The following is a 19,152-nucleotide window of genomic DNA, read 5'->3' as shown; positions in this document are numbered from 1 at the left end:
ACACAGTCATGATAAGACACCCTATGAAAACCTTTGTCTTTTTCAACATATGGATATTTGATCTTAATTTTAACAATATTGAGAGGTGGAGGTAATATAACTAAGGCCTTGTCCACACCAATAAGTTTTAAAAAAAAATCACTGTGGCCAGAGTTTTTCAAAATGTTCGTTTTCAGGGGGCAAACATTTGTTTGCGTGTGGACGAACCCCCCAAACCAAATATAAAAATCCATGTTTATCAAAAAAACGTATGGGTGTTAATATGTAAATTAAAATAATAGTAATTAATAGAAATGCTATTTTCTTGTGAGGAAAAAACAGGACTTGTTAGGACACCCCCCACACTTATTAATACTTAAAATGCCTAAAATTAGAATCACCACATTGGGTGCAAATGATGAGAACATCGTTAGCGAGGGTTTTGGAAGAGCCTGTCTTATTTAAACCTCCGACATTTAGTTTGGTTCGCTGTTCGCTTGTTGAAGTGAGTCTCTCTGAGGCCTTCAGAAAGAAGGTTGGAGATGCGTATGAGTCTGGGAAGGGATTTTAAAAGAACTCCAAACAATTATAAATCACCCATTCCACTGTCCGGAAGATCATTTACAAGTGGATTAGATAAGATGCTTAAAGAAGTCTCCAACAATTCTAAAATGTCATCACAGGACCTACAGGAGGTGTGCAAGGAGGAAATCTCCATCATTGCAAGACTAAAATCCTGTTGAGATGCTGTGAGGTGATGTGAAACAGGCTGTGCGTGCAAAACACCCCTCAGACATCACACTGTTGAAGGAATTCTCCATGGAGGAATGGGAAAAACCTTCTCCCAGTCGATGTCAGAGACTGGTAGACAGTTATAGAAAACGTCTAATTGAGGTTATTTCAGCCAGAGGGGGCAACCCCATCTATTAGGGCATAGGGTGTGCAAACTTGTTTCTCAGTAGGAATTGGCGTCGGTGTTAATTTTTTATAAAATAAATGATAACAACGTTAAATTGTCATAGTTTTTGGTTCAATTACATCACCTTTATCTATAGATATTGTTTGAAATCAAATATTTTCTTTCAAATATTGATATGTCCATATTTCTTAATAAATAACGAAATATTTATTTTTCAAAAAATCACACGACTACCTACCGGTACTTGTCATGTAGCACATGAAGTATTAATGAAGGCTGCGTGCTGCTGGGTGATAACACCCTGACTCAATTATGACAGAAGGAGAAATTATTTCTTGTGGTAAGCCAGATGTTTGTTGAGCAACCTGAGTCCCAGCCTCACCTGTGTGATTGATCTGAACCACCTCTGGTATGTTTTCCTCCCTCCCTTGACATCAAACCACATTTATTGCAATTAATCATATTATGTTGTATACACAAAGGGCTGTATTCCTGACTCTGAATGTTTACGATGCATTAAAGGGACAATCTGGGAGTCAAACAACAACAACAACGCTGTCTCCCCATCAATTTTCTGGCAAACAGCTGAGGGAGGTGGAGAAAACTTATTTCAATGTTCATGCTATGGATGCAACAAATCACAATGCTAGTTGTAACCATGTTTTGAAGCTATACAATGTTTGTTTGCAATTATTATTAGTAATAATAGCAATAATTAACTTTTGACAACTCAACAGACAAAACTAGTGCAGGGACCGTCGATGATGAGCAAAACACTCAAATCCACCATCAAACTCAACATTTTGGAGCAAAGTCACTTGGTCAAGGCAATCTGTACTCTGTACTCACTCAGCTCCCTGAAACAAACAGCCCATCCTTGGATGACGTGTTTCAGGGAACATGTGACCCAACAAGACATTCAGTTGTACAGTGTCTCTGCTACATCTTTAGTTGGGTCTCATCGGGCGCTGTGTTGAACATCACCCCCGCCCCTGTGTGCTCCAAGGAAAACTCTGATCGTTTCTATTGAAATCGTTTTGGATTCCTTGGGATATTTTATTTTATTTTATTTTATTAATTCCTGCTTGCAGTGGAGCCAAGGCCCCACTGAAAAACTGCAGAACTTTACAGATAATTCATACATGACAATAAAGAATATAAGCAACGTACACAACAATTTTAAGGTTCAACATATTTCAGGGCGGCAAAGCAAGGGCAGGTAGCAGTCATGGTGGCCATGCTGTGTTATTTGTGGGTCTATATACTGTCATTGTATAGCCTAACTGCAGTATGCAGGGTTGAGTTTTTCAGCCTGCTGGTCTTGGCCTTTGGTTCAGCCAGCTTGTGCTGGTTCCTCAGTGTCCTGGCAGTGCAGCTGCCTGGTGTTGGAGGTAGCAGGTCTCAGTGTCCTGGCAGTGCAGCTGCCTAATGTTGGAGGTAGCAGGTCTCAGTGTCCTGGCAGTGCAGCTGCCTCGTGTTGGAGGTAGCAGGTCTCAGTGTCCTGGCAGTGCAGCTGCCTCGTGTTGGAGGTAGCAGGTCTCAGTGTCGTGGCAGTGCAGCTGCCTCGTGTTGGAGGTAGCAGGTCTCAGTGTCCTGGCAGTGCAGCTGCCTGGTGTTGGAGGTAGCAGGTCTCAGTGTCCTGGCAGTGCAGCTGCCTGGTGTTGGAGGTAGCAGGTCTCAGTGTCCTGGCAGTGCAGCTGCCTGGTGTTGGAGGTAGCAGGTCTCAGTGTCCTGGCAGTGCAGCTGCCTGGTGTTGGAGGTAGCAGGTCTCAGTGTCGTGGCAGTGCAGCTGCCTGGTGTTGGAGGTAGCAGGTCTCAGTGTCGTGGCAGTGCAGCTGCCTGGTGTTGGAGGTAGCAGGTCTCAGTGTCCTGGCAGTGCAGCTGCCTCGTGTTGGAGGTAGCAGGTCTCAGTGTCGTGGCAGTGCAGCTGCCTCGTGCTGGAGGTAGCAGGTCTCAGTGTCGTGGCAGTGCAGCTGCCTGGTGTTGGAGGTAGCAGGTCTCAGTGTCGTGGCAGTGCAGCTGCCTGGTGTTGGAGGTAGCAGGTCTCAGTGGCAGTGCAGCTGCCTGGTGTTGGAGGTAGCAGGTCTCAGTGTCCTGGCAGTGCAGCTGCCTCGTGTTGGAGGTAGCAGGTCTCAGTGTCGTGGCAGTGCAGCTGCCTGGTGTTGGAGGTAGCAGGTCTCAGTGTCCTGGCAGTGCAGCTGCCTGGTGTTGGAGGTAGCAGATCTCAGTGTCGTGGCAGTGCAGCTGCCTGGTGTTGGAGGTAGCAGGTCTCAGTGTCCTGGCAGTGCAGCTGCCTGGTGTTGGAGGTAGCAGGTCTCAGTGTCCTGGCAGTGCAGCTGCCTGGTGTTGGAGGTAGCAGGTCTCAGTGTCCTGGCAGTGCAGCTGCCTGGTGTTGGAGGTAGCAGGTCTCAGTGTCGTGGCAGTGCAGCTGCCTGGTGTTGGAGGTAGCAGGTCTCAGTGTCCTGGCAGTGCAGCTGCCTGGTGTTGGAGGTAGCAGGTCTCAGTGTCCTGGCAGTGCAGCTGCCTGGTGTTGGAGGTAGCAGGTCTCAGTGTCGTGGCAGTGCAGCTGCCTGGTGTTGGAGGTAGCAGGTCTCAGTGTCCTGGCAGTGCAGCTGCCTAGTGTTGGAGGTAGCAGGTCTCAGTGTCGTGGCAGTGCAGCTGCCTGGTGTTGGAGGTAGCAGGTCTCAGTGTTGTGGCAGTGCAGCTGCCTGGTGTTGGAGGTAGCAGATCTCAGTGTCGTGGCAGTGCAGCTGCCTGGTGTTGGAGGTAGCAGGTCTCAGTGTCCTGGCAGGGCAGCTGCCTGGTGTTGGAGGTAGTAGGTCTCAGGTCCTGGCAGTGCAGCTGCCTGGTGTTGGAGGTAGCAGGTCTCAGTGTCGTGGCAGTGCAGCTGCCTGGTGTTGGAGGTAGCAGGTCTCAGTGTCGTGGCAGTGCAGCTGCCTCGTGTTGGAGGTAGCAGGTCTCAGTGTCCTGGCAGGGCAGCTGCCTCGTGTTGGAGGTAGCAGGTCTCAGTGTCCTGGCAGGGCAGCTGCCTGGTGTTGGAGGTAGCAGGTCTCAGTGTCCTGGCAGTGCAGCTGCCTGGTGTTGGAGGTAGCAGGTCTCAGTGTCCTGGCAGTGCAGCTGCCTCGTGTTGGAGGTAGCAGGTCTCAGTGTCCTGGCAGTGCAGCTGCCTCGTGTTGGAGGTAGCAGGTCTCAGTGTCCTGGCAGGGCAGCTGCCTGGTGTTGGAGGTAGCAGGTCTCAGTGTCCTGGCAGTGCAGCTGCCTGGTGTTGGAGGTAGCAGGTCTCAGTGTCCTGGCAGTGCAGCTGCCTCGTGTTGGAGGTAGCAGGTCTCAGTGTCCTGGCAGTGCAGCTGTCTGGTGTTGGAGGTAGCAGGTCTCAGTGTCCTGGCAGTGCAGCTGCCTGGTGTTGGAGGTAGCAGGTCTCAGTGTCGTGGCAGTGCAGCTGCCTGGTGTTGGAGGTAGCAGGTCTCAGTGTCCTGGCAGTGCAGCTGCCTGGTGTTGGAGGTAGCAGGTCTCAGTGTCGTGGCAGTGCAGCTGCCTGGTGTTGGAGGTAGCAGGTCTCAGTGTCCTGGCAGTGCAGTTTTTTGGGGGGGGGTATAGAATATCCCTGTATTGTGAAATGAATGCGTAGAAAGTACTGATATAGTTAATTATAATAGTGAATGAAAACATGAATTCATAACTTTTTGTTTAGTTGTATATTGCCATAATAGTGTATGGTTGTCACAAAATCCCATGGCATGGTTTGGTGTTGGTGTACAGAATGCTCTGTGCCTATCTCATTTCATCTGGTTACAACCCAGTTCTCTACTCATGGCCTGCCAACAAAGGGTTTTGCTGCATACCAGACACACACACACACACACGCACACACATTCACACACACACACACACACACACACACACACACACACACACACACACACACACACACGTCCCATCTAAACATCAGTACCACCACCCTCATCACTGTCAGATGACCTATTCACTCCCTGTTCCTTTGTAGAAAAGGTGTGTGTGTTCCCCTGCCGTGTTGCTTGACACTGAGTACCAGCACGATTAGAGACAGCAGCCTTGTGGTGAAAGGACTTTGATCACTATGTTCCTCACCTCTGTTTCACCTGTCTTCTTCCCTGTTCCCCTCCATCCCCCAACGGGAGACGGAACAAGAGAAAAGAGGAAAAGTGATTAATGCTATCTCTCCCTCGGTTGCTTCACGAGAAGCCTATTGTAGAGGCTGAGTATTGTTGGTTACCCACGTTCATCTCCCCCCCTCCCCCCTCCCTCCTGATCCTGGTAATATGACTGGCTCCTCTGACCAGAGAGCCAAGGCAATCAGCAGTTCAATTGGTCCTTCTTTGACTTTCCACCTTTATTCATGCCATTTTGAGGGGGCGGCTGTGGCGCAGGAGGTAGAGCCGCCGTCTAATGATCGCAAGGTTGGCAGATTGGCGGTTCGAGCCCCGGCTGGCCACATGTCGAAGTGTCCTTGGGCAAGACACTGAACCCCAAATTGCTCCCAGTGAGCGGGCCGGCGCCTTGCATGGTAGCTTGCCGCCATTGTGTGTGAATGGGTGAATGAGAGGCCGTTGTAACTTGTAAAGCGCTTTGGATAAAGGCGCTATATAAGTGCAGTCCATTTACCATTCCATTTATTGAGTCTTACGATTATTAAAAACCCTATCCCCTCTCTCTCTCTGTCCCCTCTCTCTCTCTGTCCCCTCTCTCTCTCTATCCCCTCTCTCTCTCTATCCCCTCTCTCTGTCCTCAGGTACGCCATCATGTGTGGTATCATAGCAGAGTATGAGACGGTGCAGAACAGGATAAAGATCGGTTACATCTTCAAGGTAGGTGACTTCCTGATGTACTGTCAGTTACACACATCCAGACCCTCAAGTGATCGCTGGTTCAAATGTTTGGTAGCCATCTGTTATGTTTCAAATGTTTTTTTATTGACCACATTTTTTTTTTAAATTCTGTCTTTATCTACCCTGTACCCTGTACCCTGTACCCTTGTTTGGTAGTGTTCTAATGAACGTCAGGCCTAACCTGAATTATTACCCCAAACTAGCACTGAAGGGCTGGCACACATTGTATTCTCTCATGGAGGAGAAATGAGTGGAAACAGTGTCTAGCTTTTCCAGAGCCCTCCTGATAGTATATTCTTGTAGCTGTTTACTTCTCCTCAGAGATTACCTCTACTGAACCACCAGCCTAGGAAATATTTTCTCTCTCCGATGTAGACCCTTCAAATTATTTGCAAAAAAAGTGCCTGTACAAAGAGTAAAGAGCTGTATATATATATCTATATATATATATATATATATATATATATAGAGAGAGAGAGAGAGAGAGAGAGAGAGAGAGATATTATAGTACAGGTGTTAGGTAGCCTGGTTGCCTGTGTCTCTGCAGTCCACCCCCCAGAATATGTTACATAACGCTGTATACTTGAGCAACAGCAGATTTATCTTACCTGTCAGCAGCTTCCCAAACACAGTTTACCTACAGAGAGCTGTCAGTGAGAGAGCAGGGGAGCATGGGACACGAACAGCTTGTAACAGAAGAAGAGAAGGAAATAGAGAAAGACTGGAAAAGGAAGGGGGAAAATGGAGGTGGCACGATAGAATTGAAGTTTGCGGTGTGTTTGTGTACTGTAGACGGACGGGTCTATGAGGGATGTTGATGAAATACCTGTGGGCATGGGGTGAGAGGACAGATCAGGTTGGAGGGAAAGTCGTGGTTTTTCACAGTCATATCATATTACTGATACCACTCGTTTGCCCCTCCCCCCCTGTTTTCTCCCTTTCTTCTCTGAAGGATCACCTGGACAAAGCCATAGAGCTGAAACCACAGGACCCCTTGTCTTACTACCTGCTGGGCCGCTGGTGCTACGCTGTAAGTGGTCCTACATGACACACGTATTGTTCACATCAGTGAGTTCCCCCTCCTACAGCATTCATGAAGCCCCCCCACCCAATTTCCCCCCATTAATTCAGACTGTTCAGGTTTTCCAAGGTTTCTTTTTCTTTTTAGGTAGATAAAGTCTTTGGTCAGGGCACGTTTTTTTTTCTTCTTCTACGCTTTCGTCTAATAGACACGCACACGTGCACGCGCGGTGGTAGTACGGCGGTGAATTTAAAGGTCTCTGGGTCGTGTTCAGGTTCAACAATGATCTACTGTTTACATTTGTCCTCTCTTTGAAAAAAACAAAACATGATGACGACAACGAAACGCTACACCTGCAATTACACGTCGCTGAGATGAATGCGGCTGAATTTCGATTCGGCTAAATCCCATCGATAGTGACGTACAAGTCGATGTTGCGGCAACCGCTTACAAGTACTGGCCAGGGGGAAAGAAAGCACACACCCGAATTAGAGAAGGACACAGAGACCGGGGGTCGTTTCAGCCACTCTTGGCAGATTTTAGGGACCCAGGTACGGCTCATCTGGGCTGGGGCAGCCAGAGCCTGTCTGTCTGTGTCCCAGAGCCTGTCTGTCTGTCTGTGTCCCAGAGCCTGTCTGTCTGTCTGTCTGTGTCTCAGAGCCTGTCTGTCTGTCTGTGTCCCAGAGCCTGTCTGTCTGTCTGTGTCCCAGAGCCTGTCTGTCTGTCTGTGTCCCAGAGCCTGTCTGTCTGTCTGTCTGTGTCCCAGAGCCTGTCTGTCTGTCTGTCTGTGTCCAGGCCCTGTCTGTCTGTGTCCCAGAGCCTGTCTGTCTGTCTGTCTGTGTCCAGGCCCTGTCTGTCTGTGTCCCAGAGCCTGTCTGTCTGTCTGTGTCCCAGGGCCTGTCTGTCTGTCTGTGTCCCAGGGCCTGTCTGTCTGTCTGTGTCCCAGGCCCTGTCTGTCTGTCTGTGTCCCAGGCCCTGTCTGTCTGTCTGTGTCCCAGGGCCTGTCTGTCTGTCTGTCTGTGTCCCAGGCCCTGTCTGTCTGTCTCCCAGGCCCTGTCTGTCTGTCTGTCTGTGTCCCAGGGCCTGTCTGTCTGTCTGTCTGTGTCCCAGGCCCTGTCTGTCTGTCTGTGTCCCAGGCCCTGTCTGTCTGTCTCCCAGGCCCTGTCTGTCTGTCTGTCTGTGTCCCAGAGCCTGTCTGTCTGTCGGTCTGTCTCTGTCCCAGAGCCTGTCTGTCTGTCTGTGTCCCAGAGCCTGTCGGTCTGTCTCTGTCCCAGAGCCTGTCTGTCTGTCTGTCTGTGTCCAGGCCCTGTCTGTCTGTGTCCCAGAGCCTGTCTGTCTGTCTGTCTGTGTCCCAGAGCCTGTCTGTCTGTCTGTGTCCCAGGGCCTGTCTGTCTGTCTGTGTCCCAGAGCCTGTCTGTCTGTCTGTCTGTGTCCCAGAACCTGTCTGTCTGTCTGTCTGTGTCCCAGAGCCTGTCTGTCTGTCTGTGTCCCAGAGACTGTCTGTCTGTCTGTCTGTGTCCCAGAACCTGTCTGTCTGTCTGTCTGTGTCCCAGAGCCTGTCTGTCTGTCTGTGTCCCAGAGACTGTCTGTCTGTCTGTCTGTGTCCCAGAACCTGTCTGTCTGTCTGTCTGTGTCCCAGAACCTGTCTGTCTGTCTGTCTGTGTCCCAGAGCCTGTCTGTCTGTCTGTGTCCCAGAGCCTGTCTGTCTGTCTGTGTCCCAGAACCTGTCTGTCTGTCTGTCTGTGTCCCAGAACCTGTCTGTCTGTCTGTCTGTGTCCCAGAGCCTGTCTGTCTGTGTCCCAGAGCCTGTCTGTCTGTGTCCCAGAGCCTGTCTGTCTGTGTCCCAGAGCCTGTCTGTCTGTCTGTCTGTGTCCCAGAGCCTGTCTGTCTGTGTCCCAGAGCCTGTCTGTGTCCCAGAGCCTGTCTGTGTCCCAGAGCCTGTCTGTGTCGCTGTCCGCGGTGCTGAAGGTCTCTGCCCTCCGGCCAGGAGCGAGGGATGCTGGACCGGACACAGATTCTGCAGGAACTTCTCTGGAGCTCTACAGATGATCTTTCTATGAGAAGACGGCGATTAATAATGCAGATGCATTAGTATGCAGTGTGAAAATCCGTCGCTAGCAGTAGAATAGCAGCCTGTAGATTTCCCGAACTTTTTGGAATGAATGTATTAATGAGTTTTGTATGTGTTTGACCCAGGGCCCTACTGGCTCACTATCTTATTCCTGGAAAGGAGTTAGTGGAAAACCATCAGCTTATGCCAAGACCTGTGAAATCATTACCGTTTTCTCTGTGTCATGATGAGTCTTGTGTGTTGAGTTGAGAAACCTATTTTTATTGAGGAGCGTGTTTGTATCCTGTCTTTACAGGGCTTTGTGAAGTTAGCCTAAACACGTCATTTCCAGTGTTTTGGTTTGAACTTTGGCTTCACCAGATCAATATTAGCTTCACCTATTATGGTATATGGTAAATGGACTGCACTTATATAGCGCCTTTTTTGCTGCTCCAAAGCTGCTCCAAAGCACTTTACAACGGCCTCTCATTCACCCATTCACACACACATTCACACACATGCAAGGCGCCGGCCGGCCCGCTCACTGGGAGCAATTTTGGGGTTCAGTTTCTTGCCCAAGGACACTTCGACATGTGGCCAGCTCGGGCTCGAACCGCCGATCTGCCAACCTTGTGATCATTAGACGGCGACTCTACCTCCTGCGCCACAGCCGCCCCATTATGAAATCAGTTGTGTTTGGTTTTCTCCAGGTGGCACAGTTGTCATGGATCGAAAGAAGAGTCGCTGCTACGTTATTTGGAGAGCCTCCAAGTGCCACAGTCCAAGACGCCCTGAAACATTTCCTCAAGGTAATGTTACTCACCACAGATCCACAAGTGTTTTGACAGAATGTGTTTGTTGAAGTACTCGGTTGTACAGGCCTTTGTTAATACTGCAAATGTATTGACCCCAGTGCATTTCTTAACTACTGCAACTGGTGTTGCAACTGGTCATCCAGTGTTTCCTCCAGGATTTTTCACATTAGTGGCGCTCAAAACAAAGACTTAATTTCACCAAAAACTAGAGGGTGGCAACATTTTTTTTTTTTAAATAGCGGTTAAGTCATTAAAGCCGAGCAGGTGATTTTATATAGAAGGTGATCAAATACCAAGATATCCTACAGCTGCAGCGGAACATGCGGAACGCGCATGACACACACACACACACACACAGAAAGATTATCAGCTCATCGAATATGAAGTACACGAGAGATAATCAGCTCATCGAATATGAAGTACACAAGAGTACACATGGAACCGGGAACGCGCATACAGCACTGAACAACATCCGTAGAATATAAACTTGTGACTGACAGTCACATACATACATACACACACACACACACACAATGAAAGATCATCAGCTCATCAATACGAAGTAGGCCTACATGAGAGTACACGCACAAAACCGGCTAACGTTACTGTTTACACAAGTAAAATCACACTGTGACAGTCAGATGGAGCATTCGGTAAACAACCGACAGCAAGGTAATGCATCAGCTGAGTTAAAGAAAACCAACTCTTACCTTTGATGACAGCGACATGAGCCCTGTTTACCCGTACCTCCACCGTTCTGTTCGTGGTGATTTTAGAGGCAATAGATTATTTTTGCCCCGTGCATTATTGCTATGAATAGTTCGAAGCTAGCGTTAGGTGCGAGGCTGCTCGGTTAACCCATTAGCGGGAACATTATTTGTTTCACAAAATAGGCTGATTTAGTTGACCATGAATATCAGACTATATTACGAATGTTCATTTAAAATACTTGTATACTGAGCACTGGTATAAGAACATGAACCAGAGAACAGCAGTAAATGCAATAACCCACAGTCGTCGCTGATGATGTTGCATTTTCGATTACGATACGGGATTAAAGGGACGGGCGAAGAGAGAGAGAGAGAGGAGAGTGATTTCCTGAAATCCAAATGTCCCGCGAAATTCGGACCAATCACAAAACTGTTTTGCAAGCGCGTCGCCTCACGCCGCACGCCTATTGAGAGCGATTCAGTCTCAATTGCAGTGCGAACACAAACGACGAGGTTAATTGCAACATTGTAACATATTGTAACTTACTACACCCTAAATCGTAACGAAATGTAGGTCTGAAAGCGGCCTAAATCTAGCTTCAATCTGCTTTTTTTCTGTTCTCCGGTCATAATAACTAATAACCGTTGCGCAGCCTGAATCAAAGTGGACAATCAATTAGTGGCGGAGAAAATTGATTTGTGGCGGCCCGCCACGAATAAATGCATATAGAGGTAACACTGGGTCATCCCAAACAGTGCTATTTTGTCTCGGGAGACATGCAAGAGTTCTGCCTTAGACACAGACGACGTCTTCCCTGTTTTCTGTGGTTTCGCTCTCTAGTAGATCATCAGCTGTCACAGGTAGTCTCAAATCTCTTGAAACGTGTAGCACAACACGCAGCAAAACACATTTGTTTTGTGTTTGAGTTTCAATTGGCCCCGGGTCGCTCCTACACCCAGTTTTTTAAGACCAAACCTCAGGTATTTAAAGAGGCTTCACCTGTGTTCCCACATTTCACATGTTTATGTAGAGAAATTAAATAGCTCCTGGCCAAGCATGCCTGTTCCTCGTGTCTTGTCTATCTCAGCTATGAATTTCATTTAAGTGCTCCCTGTTGTAACTTGTTGTTCCTGGCCTGGAGGACTGGAGAGGCTGCGTCTAGCGTCAACATCCTGTCGAGTTAAACAACATCTTGGCTACAGCCGACCACACTAAACAGTGGCTGCCCAGTGGCAGTGGCAGCTGTGCTGTTCCAATGTTGAGGCTGTGGGGGGAGAATGGTTGAGGTTGAGTGAAGTGACATTTATTTATATAGATTTATGAGTTGTTCTGTCCTTGTTCTTGAGGAACATTACTGCTATGGCTTTATTTATGTATGTAATAATAATAATAATTATTATTATTATTATTATTATTATGGCTGGTCATATTGTTGCCATGAATCTGTGAATCTTAGTGCCAACAGCTGACCTACCAAGTCTTGCTTTCTGCTAATTTTGTCCTAGCTCATTTTGTCTTAGCTAATTTTGTCCTAGCTAGCTGTCCATTCATTTGGTCCTAGCTCATTTGGTCCTAGCTCATTTGGTCCTAGCTCATTTGGTCCTAGCTAGCTGTCCATTCATTTTCTCCTAACTCAGGAAAGAGTGGACTGTCAGCACTTATATTTGATCATGTCTATTCTCACGCAGGTGGAGGAGATCCGTCCTAAGTACTCCAAACTCAACTATGTGTTTCTGGCCAAGGTAAGTAGAGCTTTCCATTGTTGGAAAGATTGTTTTTGTGTTTTCAATTCACAGTATAACCACTCCCATTAAGCAGTAGAATACATGTGTTGGATTTGTGTGTATCTTACTGCTTACAGGCATTTGATATCAACTAGGTGTTCTCAATGGTTGGTGATTGTATTGGTGATCATCCATGTTATTCTGATTTGGTAGTGCTACAAAGACCTGGGTCAGAAGGGCCAGGCCAGGAGTATGTTGGAAGCTGCTTGCTCCATGGAAACAGTCTCCAAAGAGGTAAGTAGTCAATAATAATAATAATAATAATAATAATAATAATAATAATAATAATAATAATAATAACTTTATTTGTATAGCGCTTTTCCTGCAAATGTTGCAGCTCAAAGTGCTTTAATCATTATATAATCTTAATTTAATGATTTAGTCATTTAAAGGCAATATTAAAAAGTTGGGTTTTTAGTCTTGACGTGAACATATTTGCTGAGGTTGTATCCCTAATGTAAACTGGCAGTGCATTCCACAATTTGGGTGCATAACATGAGAATGCAGCCTCAACAAATCTCTTCTTTTGTTCATGTGGTACACAGAGAAAACCAGCGTCAGAAGAGCTCTATTGGGCTGATATGCTAGCAAAAGGTCTTTCAGATATTCTGGTGCTGTGCCAATGGCTTATGATCATGCAATGTCTATGTTTGTAGTGTAGTCAGTGCTTCAACCATTGACTGATGAACCTCTGTCTCCTATAGGATGGGGAAGCACAGAAGGAGCTGGACTCTCTTCTCCCGGCGCTTGGTGTTTGAGGACACTGTTGGCTCTGACCCCCTGCACGCAATATTACTGTTTGGACAGTATCGACCAATGAAATGACAGAAAGTCTATTGTGCTAGTGCAATCTGTGATAGAAGGATATATCTGCTAGGCATACGGAACACTGTCTTATGGAAGCAAATATTACAGTGGTTTGATCTCTTTTAAAGTTATTTTATTCTATCTATCTATTTTTCATTTTATTGGACAGATACAGTGAAGACAGATAGGAAAGTAAGTAGAAGAAGGGAGAGAGGGCATGTCAGCAGGGCATGAGCCGGATTCGAACCCATGCCGACATGGGCATATGTGTGCATTGTAGACCGCGGTGCTAGACCACTGGACCACCCCAGGCCACAGTGGTGTGATGTCTATGACTAATTGTGAGTAAAGGACAGTTGGACTAACAATATCTGCAAGCAATTACAAACCTGCTATCCCAGGTCAGAGTCAGGTAATACGATTTGTCCCACTAGGATCTACTGTACGACTTTACAAATTACTTTGATGACCACTAGTCATGTATAGGTGGACTGACATTTAGCAACGCTAGCAATAGCAATGGCTGAATAGTGTGGCTTATTAGCCAGGCAAGACTAACTCTACTGTAGCTACAATCACTGAACAGTTTATTAGGAACACCTGTATACCTGTTGTCATTCATTCAGGTGGTGTCATGGTGTGGGGTATGTTTTCTTGGCACACTTTGGGCCTGTTAATACCAATCAATCATCGCTTGAATGCCATTGATTATTGTTGCAGACCATGTGCATCCATTCAATGTACCCATCTTCTAATGGCTACTTCCAGTATGATAATGCACCATGTCACAAAGCAAAAGTAATCTCAAACTGGTTTCATGAACATGACAATGAGTTCAGTGTTCTTCAGTTGCCTTCCCAGTCACCGAATCTGAATCCAATAGATCACCTTTGAGATGTGGTAGAACGGGAGATTCACAGCTTGAAAGTGCACCTGGAAAATCTGCAGGACATTGCATGATGCAATCATCATGGACCAGGAATGTTTCCAACATCTTATGGAATCAATGCCACAAAACATTTTGGCTTTGTTGAGAGCAAAGGGAGGCCCTACCCAGTATTAGTATAGTGTTCCTAATAAAGTGTTCGTGAGTGTATATGATACTGTATTTTTTAAGAATAACAATTGGTATGATAATCATCATTTGTTCAGATGTTGGTGTCAACATGAAAGAAATTCCCTATTATAGTATACCAATATCATACCTAACTGTATCCTACATACAGTGCATCTCAAATGTGATTGTGATATAAGAACACACACTAGTGTGTTTTAATGACACTGCAGTGTAAAAACCTGTTGGGAAAGTGATCCACAGAGCTTGTGGTTCCCTCTCGCCATGTCCTGCTTTTTCCTGTCTTCTTTTTACACTTTGGCTCCTCAATGACGTTTTGCCCCAACTCAGCCCCTATTTTAAACAGAACTATACCTTGGTAGCTTGAATGGTTTTCTGTCGTTGTCCCTTTCTATAGACAGAGAAAAGAATGAGATATTAGTCCAAATGAAGGGTTTGACACAGGGGACGCCGAGGCTTTCACACACAGTCATGGTGCTGCACATTCCTCTCAGATGACATTGTTGAGCTGAATGACATCAGATTAAACGCTGTAGCTCATGCTCGTCATCAAACATGTTATATCAGTCTTGTCTATAGATTTTACTGAACAGTTGATACTTTTTGTATGTATGTATTCCCTTTTAAGTATGAATCTGAATACAGAATAATTTATTTTAACGTCTTTTTTTTAAAGGATTTGTATGGTTCCTTTTTATAATTTCCGGGAAATAATTTGATGTGGTCTCTTGAACCGATAGCTGAAACTACACTGGGATTGTATATTTTAGTTGTTTTATAATTTTTGCCTCACAGCTTTTTACTATGTTTCAGCAAAACGAACAAAGGAATGTATTTAATTTAGTTTTACCTAGGGATATACAGTCTGCCGTGAAGTAAATGATTGTGTAAATAATACATGGAATGCGGGTAGCCGGGTACACACATTGATCAATGGTGTTTACGTGTCTCTGCTATGTTAGTCAATAAACATGTGCAATCTTGGTGTGGTGTGGTGTGGTGTGATATGATGTGTAGGGTGGTATGATGTGGTGTGCTATGATATTGAATGGTGTGTGTAGTGTGGTGTAGTCTGGTATGATATTGAATGGTGTGTGTGAACCACTTGTGCTTGTTCAATAGGCGTGTTAGAGGATTATTGTTTTTTTTTATGTTCCACTTGATTAAAATGTAAGGGAATGGTTTATTATTTATTATTGTTTTATTATCAACAAAACATTGACATTGGTCTCAGTCCAAGTGCTATAGAAAAGCATGGTGTTTAAGCACGCTCTCGCTTGACTATCAAAGTGGCGGCATTTTATTTGCAAGTCAGGGTTCCCACACCTTCTGAAGCTTCAAAGTCAAGCACCTTTCACAGACTTTCAAGACTCAATTCCCTCAAATTCAAGGACCCAACACGGCATAGTTTGAGATAGAACTAGATGAGAATTTATTAAACAATATATTGTGAAATATGTGTAAAGTTAAGCAATACATAGACTTATTGACTAGTTGATGAGCTAAGTAAAACATTTTTGAATATATATATACATTATATTTTAGAGAGAGAGAGGGGAACTCAAGCACTTGGATGATCAATGATCCATGTCTATTTTCAAAAACTTTTAAGACCTTGTTTTTTCCCCCTCAAATTCACAAACTTTGAAGGACCGTGGAACCCTGGGAACCCTGGCCAGCCTCCCATTCCCCTTTTTGGCAGACAGAGACATTTGGAGATAGTCACTGGATCAAATTTAGGCCAACTTCCCTCCAGTCTGGTGATGTTTCAGGGTTTTGCTATAGCATAATACATTATACTCACATCATAACATTATACTCCCTCTGAAGAGCTACCAAAACCCCAATGGAACACTGCTATTTGTTGTTCAATTTGAACTTAAATAATGAACTCAAAGGATTCTCTGAAAGAATGATCCTCTGATCCTCATCAAAGTAATGACCCAAATAATAATCAGTCTGGCTTTTAACAAAACACAAGTCATTGAATTATGTAATTGGCATCTGTTGTGGTTTTATATCATTTTATACTGAGAAATGTAAGTCTCTCTACAGTAGTGGTGAATCTAGCACTCAAGGAAGGCCCATTTTCTTCCTGTAAGGGATGGGCCAAGATCTGTGGCGCAGTGAATAATTCTGACTATCGACAGGGCCCATAACTTGTGTAATCACAGATTTGTATAATACGATTGGTTCCCAAGAATAGTGACCTCACGACCAAGGACAGTTCTATAAATATGAGTCCCACCCATCGTTGGGGGGCTTCTTGCTTTTGGGCTATTGCTTCTGGCTTATTGGTCTGCTCATTTCTCTCTGCGCTCATGTAACTTTGCTTAATAAAAGGCCTCCTTGGAGACAATTTGATCTAAGCTCTTTGTGCTTTATACGTTTTATATAGATACAAAATCTATTAAGAATCAATTATTTCCCACAACACATCCTTTTGCTGCTGATTTGCTGACCTAATGCTTCTTCATTTTCACATTGAACTGAAAAGTCTTTTTGTTGTTGTTGAATAGGCATAATATGTATACATATTATGTAACCCAGTTGAAAAAGGTTTTGCTAGCTTGTCAGTGGTGTAGTGTTTTGGTGATTTTGTGTGTTGGCAATACAATGGATGCAGGTTCAAAACTGGCACTGTGAAGGAGTGCAAGGAAGTAATACAGTTTGCAGCAGTATGACACACATTGTTGCTGTGACTTGTCATGGATGTTTCACATGTATGGCATTGTTGGGAGAGTCTGGTCTGGTCCGGTCCTGTCCAGGGCCTTGTGTTCGTGGACGGTGATGGAATGTGGACTCGTTATCAATGTTGTGACTATGTTGACCCAGTGTACAGTGTGAAATGAAGACCATGTCCAACATTGTTCCAATGTTCCAACATTTAAGGAATGCGGACTCCTATCAGGGTTTTACTATATGAGAGATGTGTTGTCTGTAAGTGGGCATCTTCAGTCTACCTTCTGTGGGCTGGGTCCAACTCGAGTTGTGAAAGACCATTTTCTTTATTAAATATTATACCTAGATTTAAAGCAAGTTCTCCGCAGAAACAGACTCCAACTGGGGTCTCTGTGGAGTTCAGAGGGGAACCAAGCTGAAAAGGTTAGAAACTCACTCCGTAAGTTGAAATGCCCCCACCTGTGCCATCGAATTGGTAACTTTTCGAGGATGTTCTGGTTTCCATGGGGAATCTGAGTGGCAGTCACATGTGTCAGCGATACAGAAGACGCAGGTTCAAGTCATGAGCTTGGAGTGCGAAGAAGCCATACTGTTCACAGCAGCCTGACACCTGTTACATGTACAGTGGCATTTGACGGTGTGTTAAAAACAGACATGGATCAGTGCAATGGGGGGGCTATCTGACTTTAAAGCCAGTGCATGCTTGCCTTGAAGACAAGACAGCAGATGGAGTAACACGCTGGGGACTGGGGGGGGATTTTCAGGTGTTCTCCAAACCTTTGCCTCTCTCCTCTTCAACCTCTTGACATCTTGATGCCACTGGATCCTGACTGATTTGCTGGGGAAAAGATTCACTTCCATTAATGCTTAATTTAGTTATGATAAGTAATATTCATGAAAAATCAAGGGGTAGGCCGATAAACAGTACATTATGTCAAATTAGTGGGCAATGAAAGACTGGCTTTAATGAAAAAGCTCATATAATAAATATAATCTACTATAACTTGGATTGGATTGCATATTATATTCTAAGTACTGTCCTCTTGTAGGTTATATCCAATGATGGAATGACATTTATTACACTGTCAGTATTCTTTACATCAGACTGTGTCCAAAATACAAACTATCGAGTCTGCATGTCTCACTCTTCCTTATAAAAAGGTCTGATATGTGACACGGTCTGAAAGAGATTTAAAACATTTAACAATTTGACATTTTGCAATCATTTCAGGAAGTGGCCTTGATTCTCGTCCTTGCTTGTGTGGGTACAGTAACCTTAGAGCTGAGGCTTAGCAGTGGCTTTATTGTGTGTCAGTAGTAACCCAGGTTACTAACAAGGTTATTGGAGCAGGAAGGACTGATGAAGCTTTGAACCTTTGATTAGAGATACCTCCTCTATGTTCATAAACAATAGTTGGTGTGGTTTGAAAGGCATTTCCAAAGAAAACGAAAACTTTTCCACTAGTGTGATCTGAGGTTGTTGTTTTTTCTTTACTTTTCTATTGGGTGAAGGGGAGTGCAGAGAGGAGGGGCATATCAGTAATCATCTGGCATTATCTGAATTTGTCACGCACTCCAAGCTGACTGTCTGGCTGCAAGCTGACTGTCTGTCTGCAAGCTGCCTGTCTGGCTGCAAGCTGACTGTCTGACTGCAAGCTGCCTGTCTGGCTACAAGCTGCCTGTCTGTCTGCAAGCTGCCTGTCTGGCTGCAAGCTGCCTGTCTGTCTGCAAGCTGCCTGTCTGGCTGCAAGCTCACTGTCTGGCTGCAAGCTGCCTGTCTGACTGCAAGCTCACTGTCTGTCTGCAAGCTGCCTGTCTGTCTGCAAGCTGCCTGCCTGTCTGCAAGCTGCCTGTCTGGCTGCAAGCTGCCTGTCCGACTGCAAGCTCACTGTCTGGCTGCAAGCTCACTGTCTGTCTGCAAGCTGCCTGTCTGTCTGCAAGCTGCCTGTCTGGCTGCAAGCCTCCCGCTGATCAAGAACAGGATGTTCTGGGAGAGTAAGATAAAGCGTAGCGCAGGGAAAGGGTTATCCTAAACACTTCCCTTTTGTCCCAACATGACATGGCTATGTGCCCATAATACATTACATTTGCTTGCTGAAATCCTTCCTTAAATCTGCTGGAGTAAAGTATTAGACACATCACCATATTCATTTAGTGTAACATTAAACAACATTAAACAGAAAATGCGCTTATGAAGGTGGTCTATCCAGGGGCGGAGTCAAATAATTTTCAGGGGGATGGCACAGGAAGGGACAACAATTGGGGTGGCCAGCCAAAAGCCTATCTTCGTCACCATGGGGAGTTTTTCAGGGCTACAAATTGTAAAACTATAGAGTGGCCAAATCAATCTCCAGATTTAAGTCCAATTGAACATTTCATTTGCTGAAGAGGGAACTTAAAGCAAAAACACCTAAAAACAAACAAGTGAACATAGCTGCAGTACA

General features: G+C 45.4%; 1 protein-coding gene across 1 annotated transcript in view; it reads left to right on the top strand.

Moving 5' to 3' along the window:
- rmdn2 (regulator of microtubule dynamics 2) overlaps positions 1–15,169 on the top strand; it is a gene marked incomplete at its 5' end in the record, with an annotated part of 41,512 nt that extends 26,343 nt beyond the window's left edge. The window contains 6 exons of the mRNA XM_080536056.1: positions 5,667–5,742; positions 6,716–6,793; positions 9,545–9,643; positions 12,049–12,102; positions 12,298–12,378; positions 12,849–15,169. Coding sequence (XP_080392182.1) covers positions 5,667–5,742; positions 6,716–6,793; positions 9,545–9,643; positions 12,049–12,102; positions 12,298–12,378; positions 12,849–12,902 — 442 coding nt within the window. The 3' untranslated portion in view covers positions 12,903–15,169. The remainder of the gene's footprint in view (positions 1–5,666; positions 5,743–6,715; positions 6,794–9,544; positions 9,644–12,048; positions 12,103–12,297; positions 12,379–12,848) is intronic.
- Between the last annotated feature and the right edge of the window lie 3,983 nt (positions 15,170–19,152).

This window comes from Nansenia antarctica (assembly GCF_963989245.1).
Source record: "Nansenia antarctica genome assembly, chromosome: 1".
Taxonomy (NCBI): Eukaryota; Metazoa; Chordata; class Actinopteri; order Argentiniformes; family Microstomatidae; genus Nansenia; species Nansenia antarctica.
Note: the sequence above shows the minus strand (reverse complement) of the source record. Positions and strands in the feature narration are given on the sequence as shown.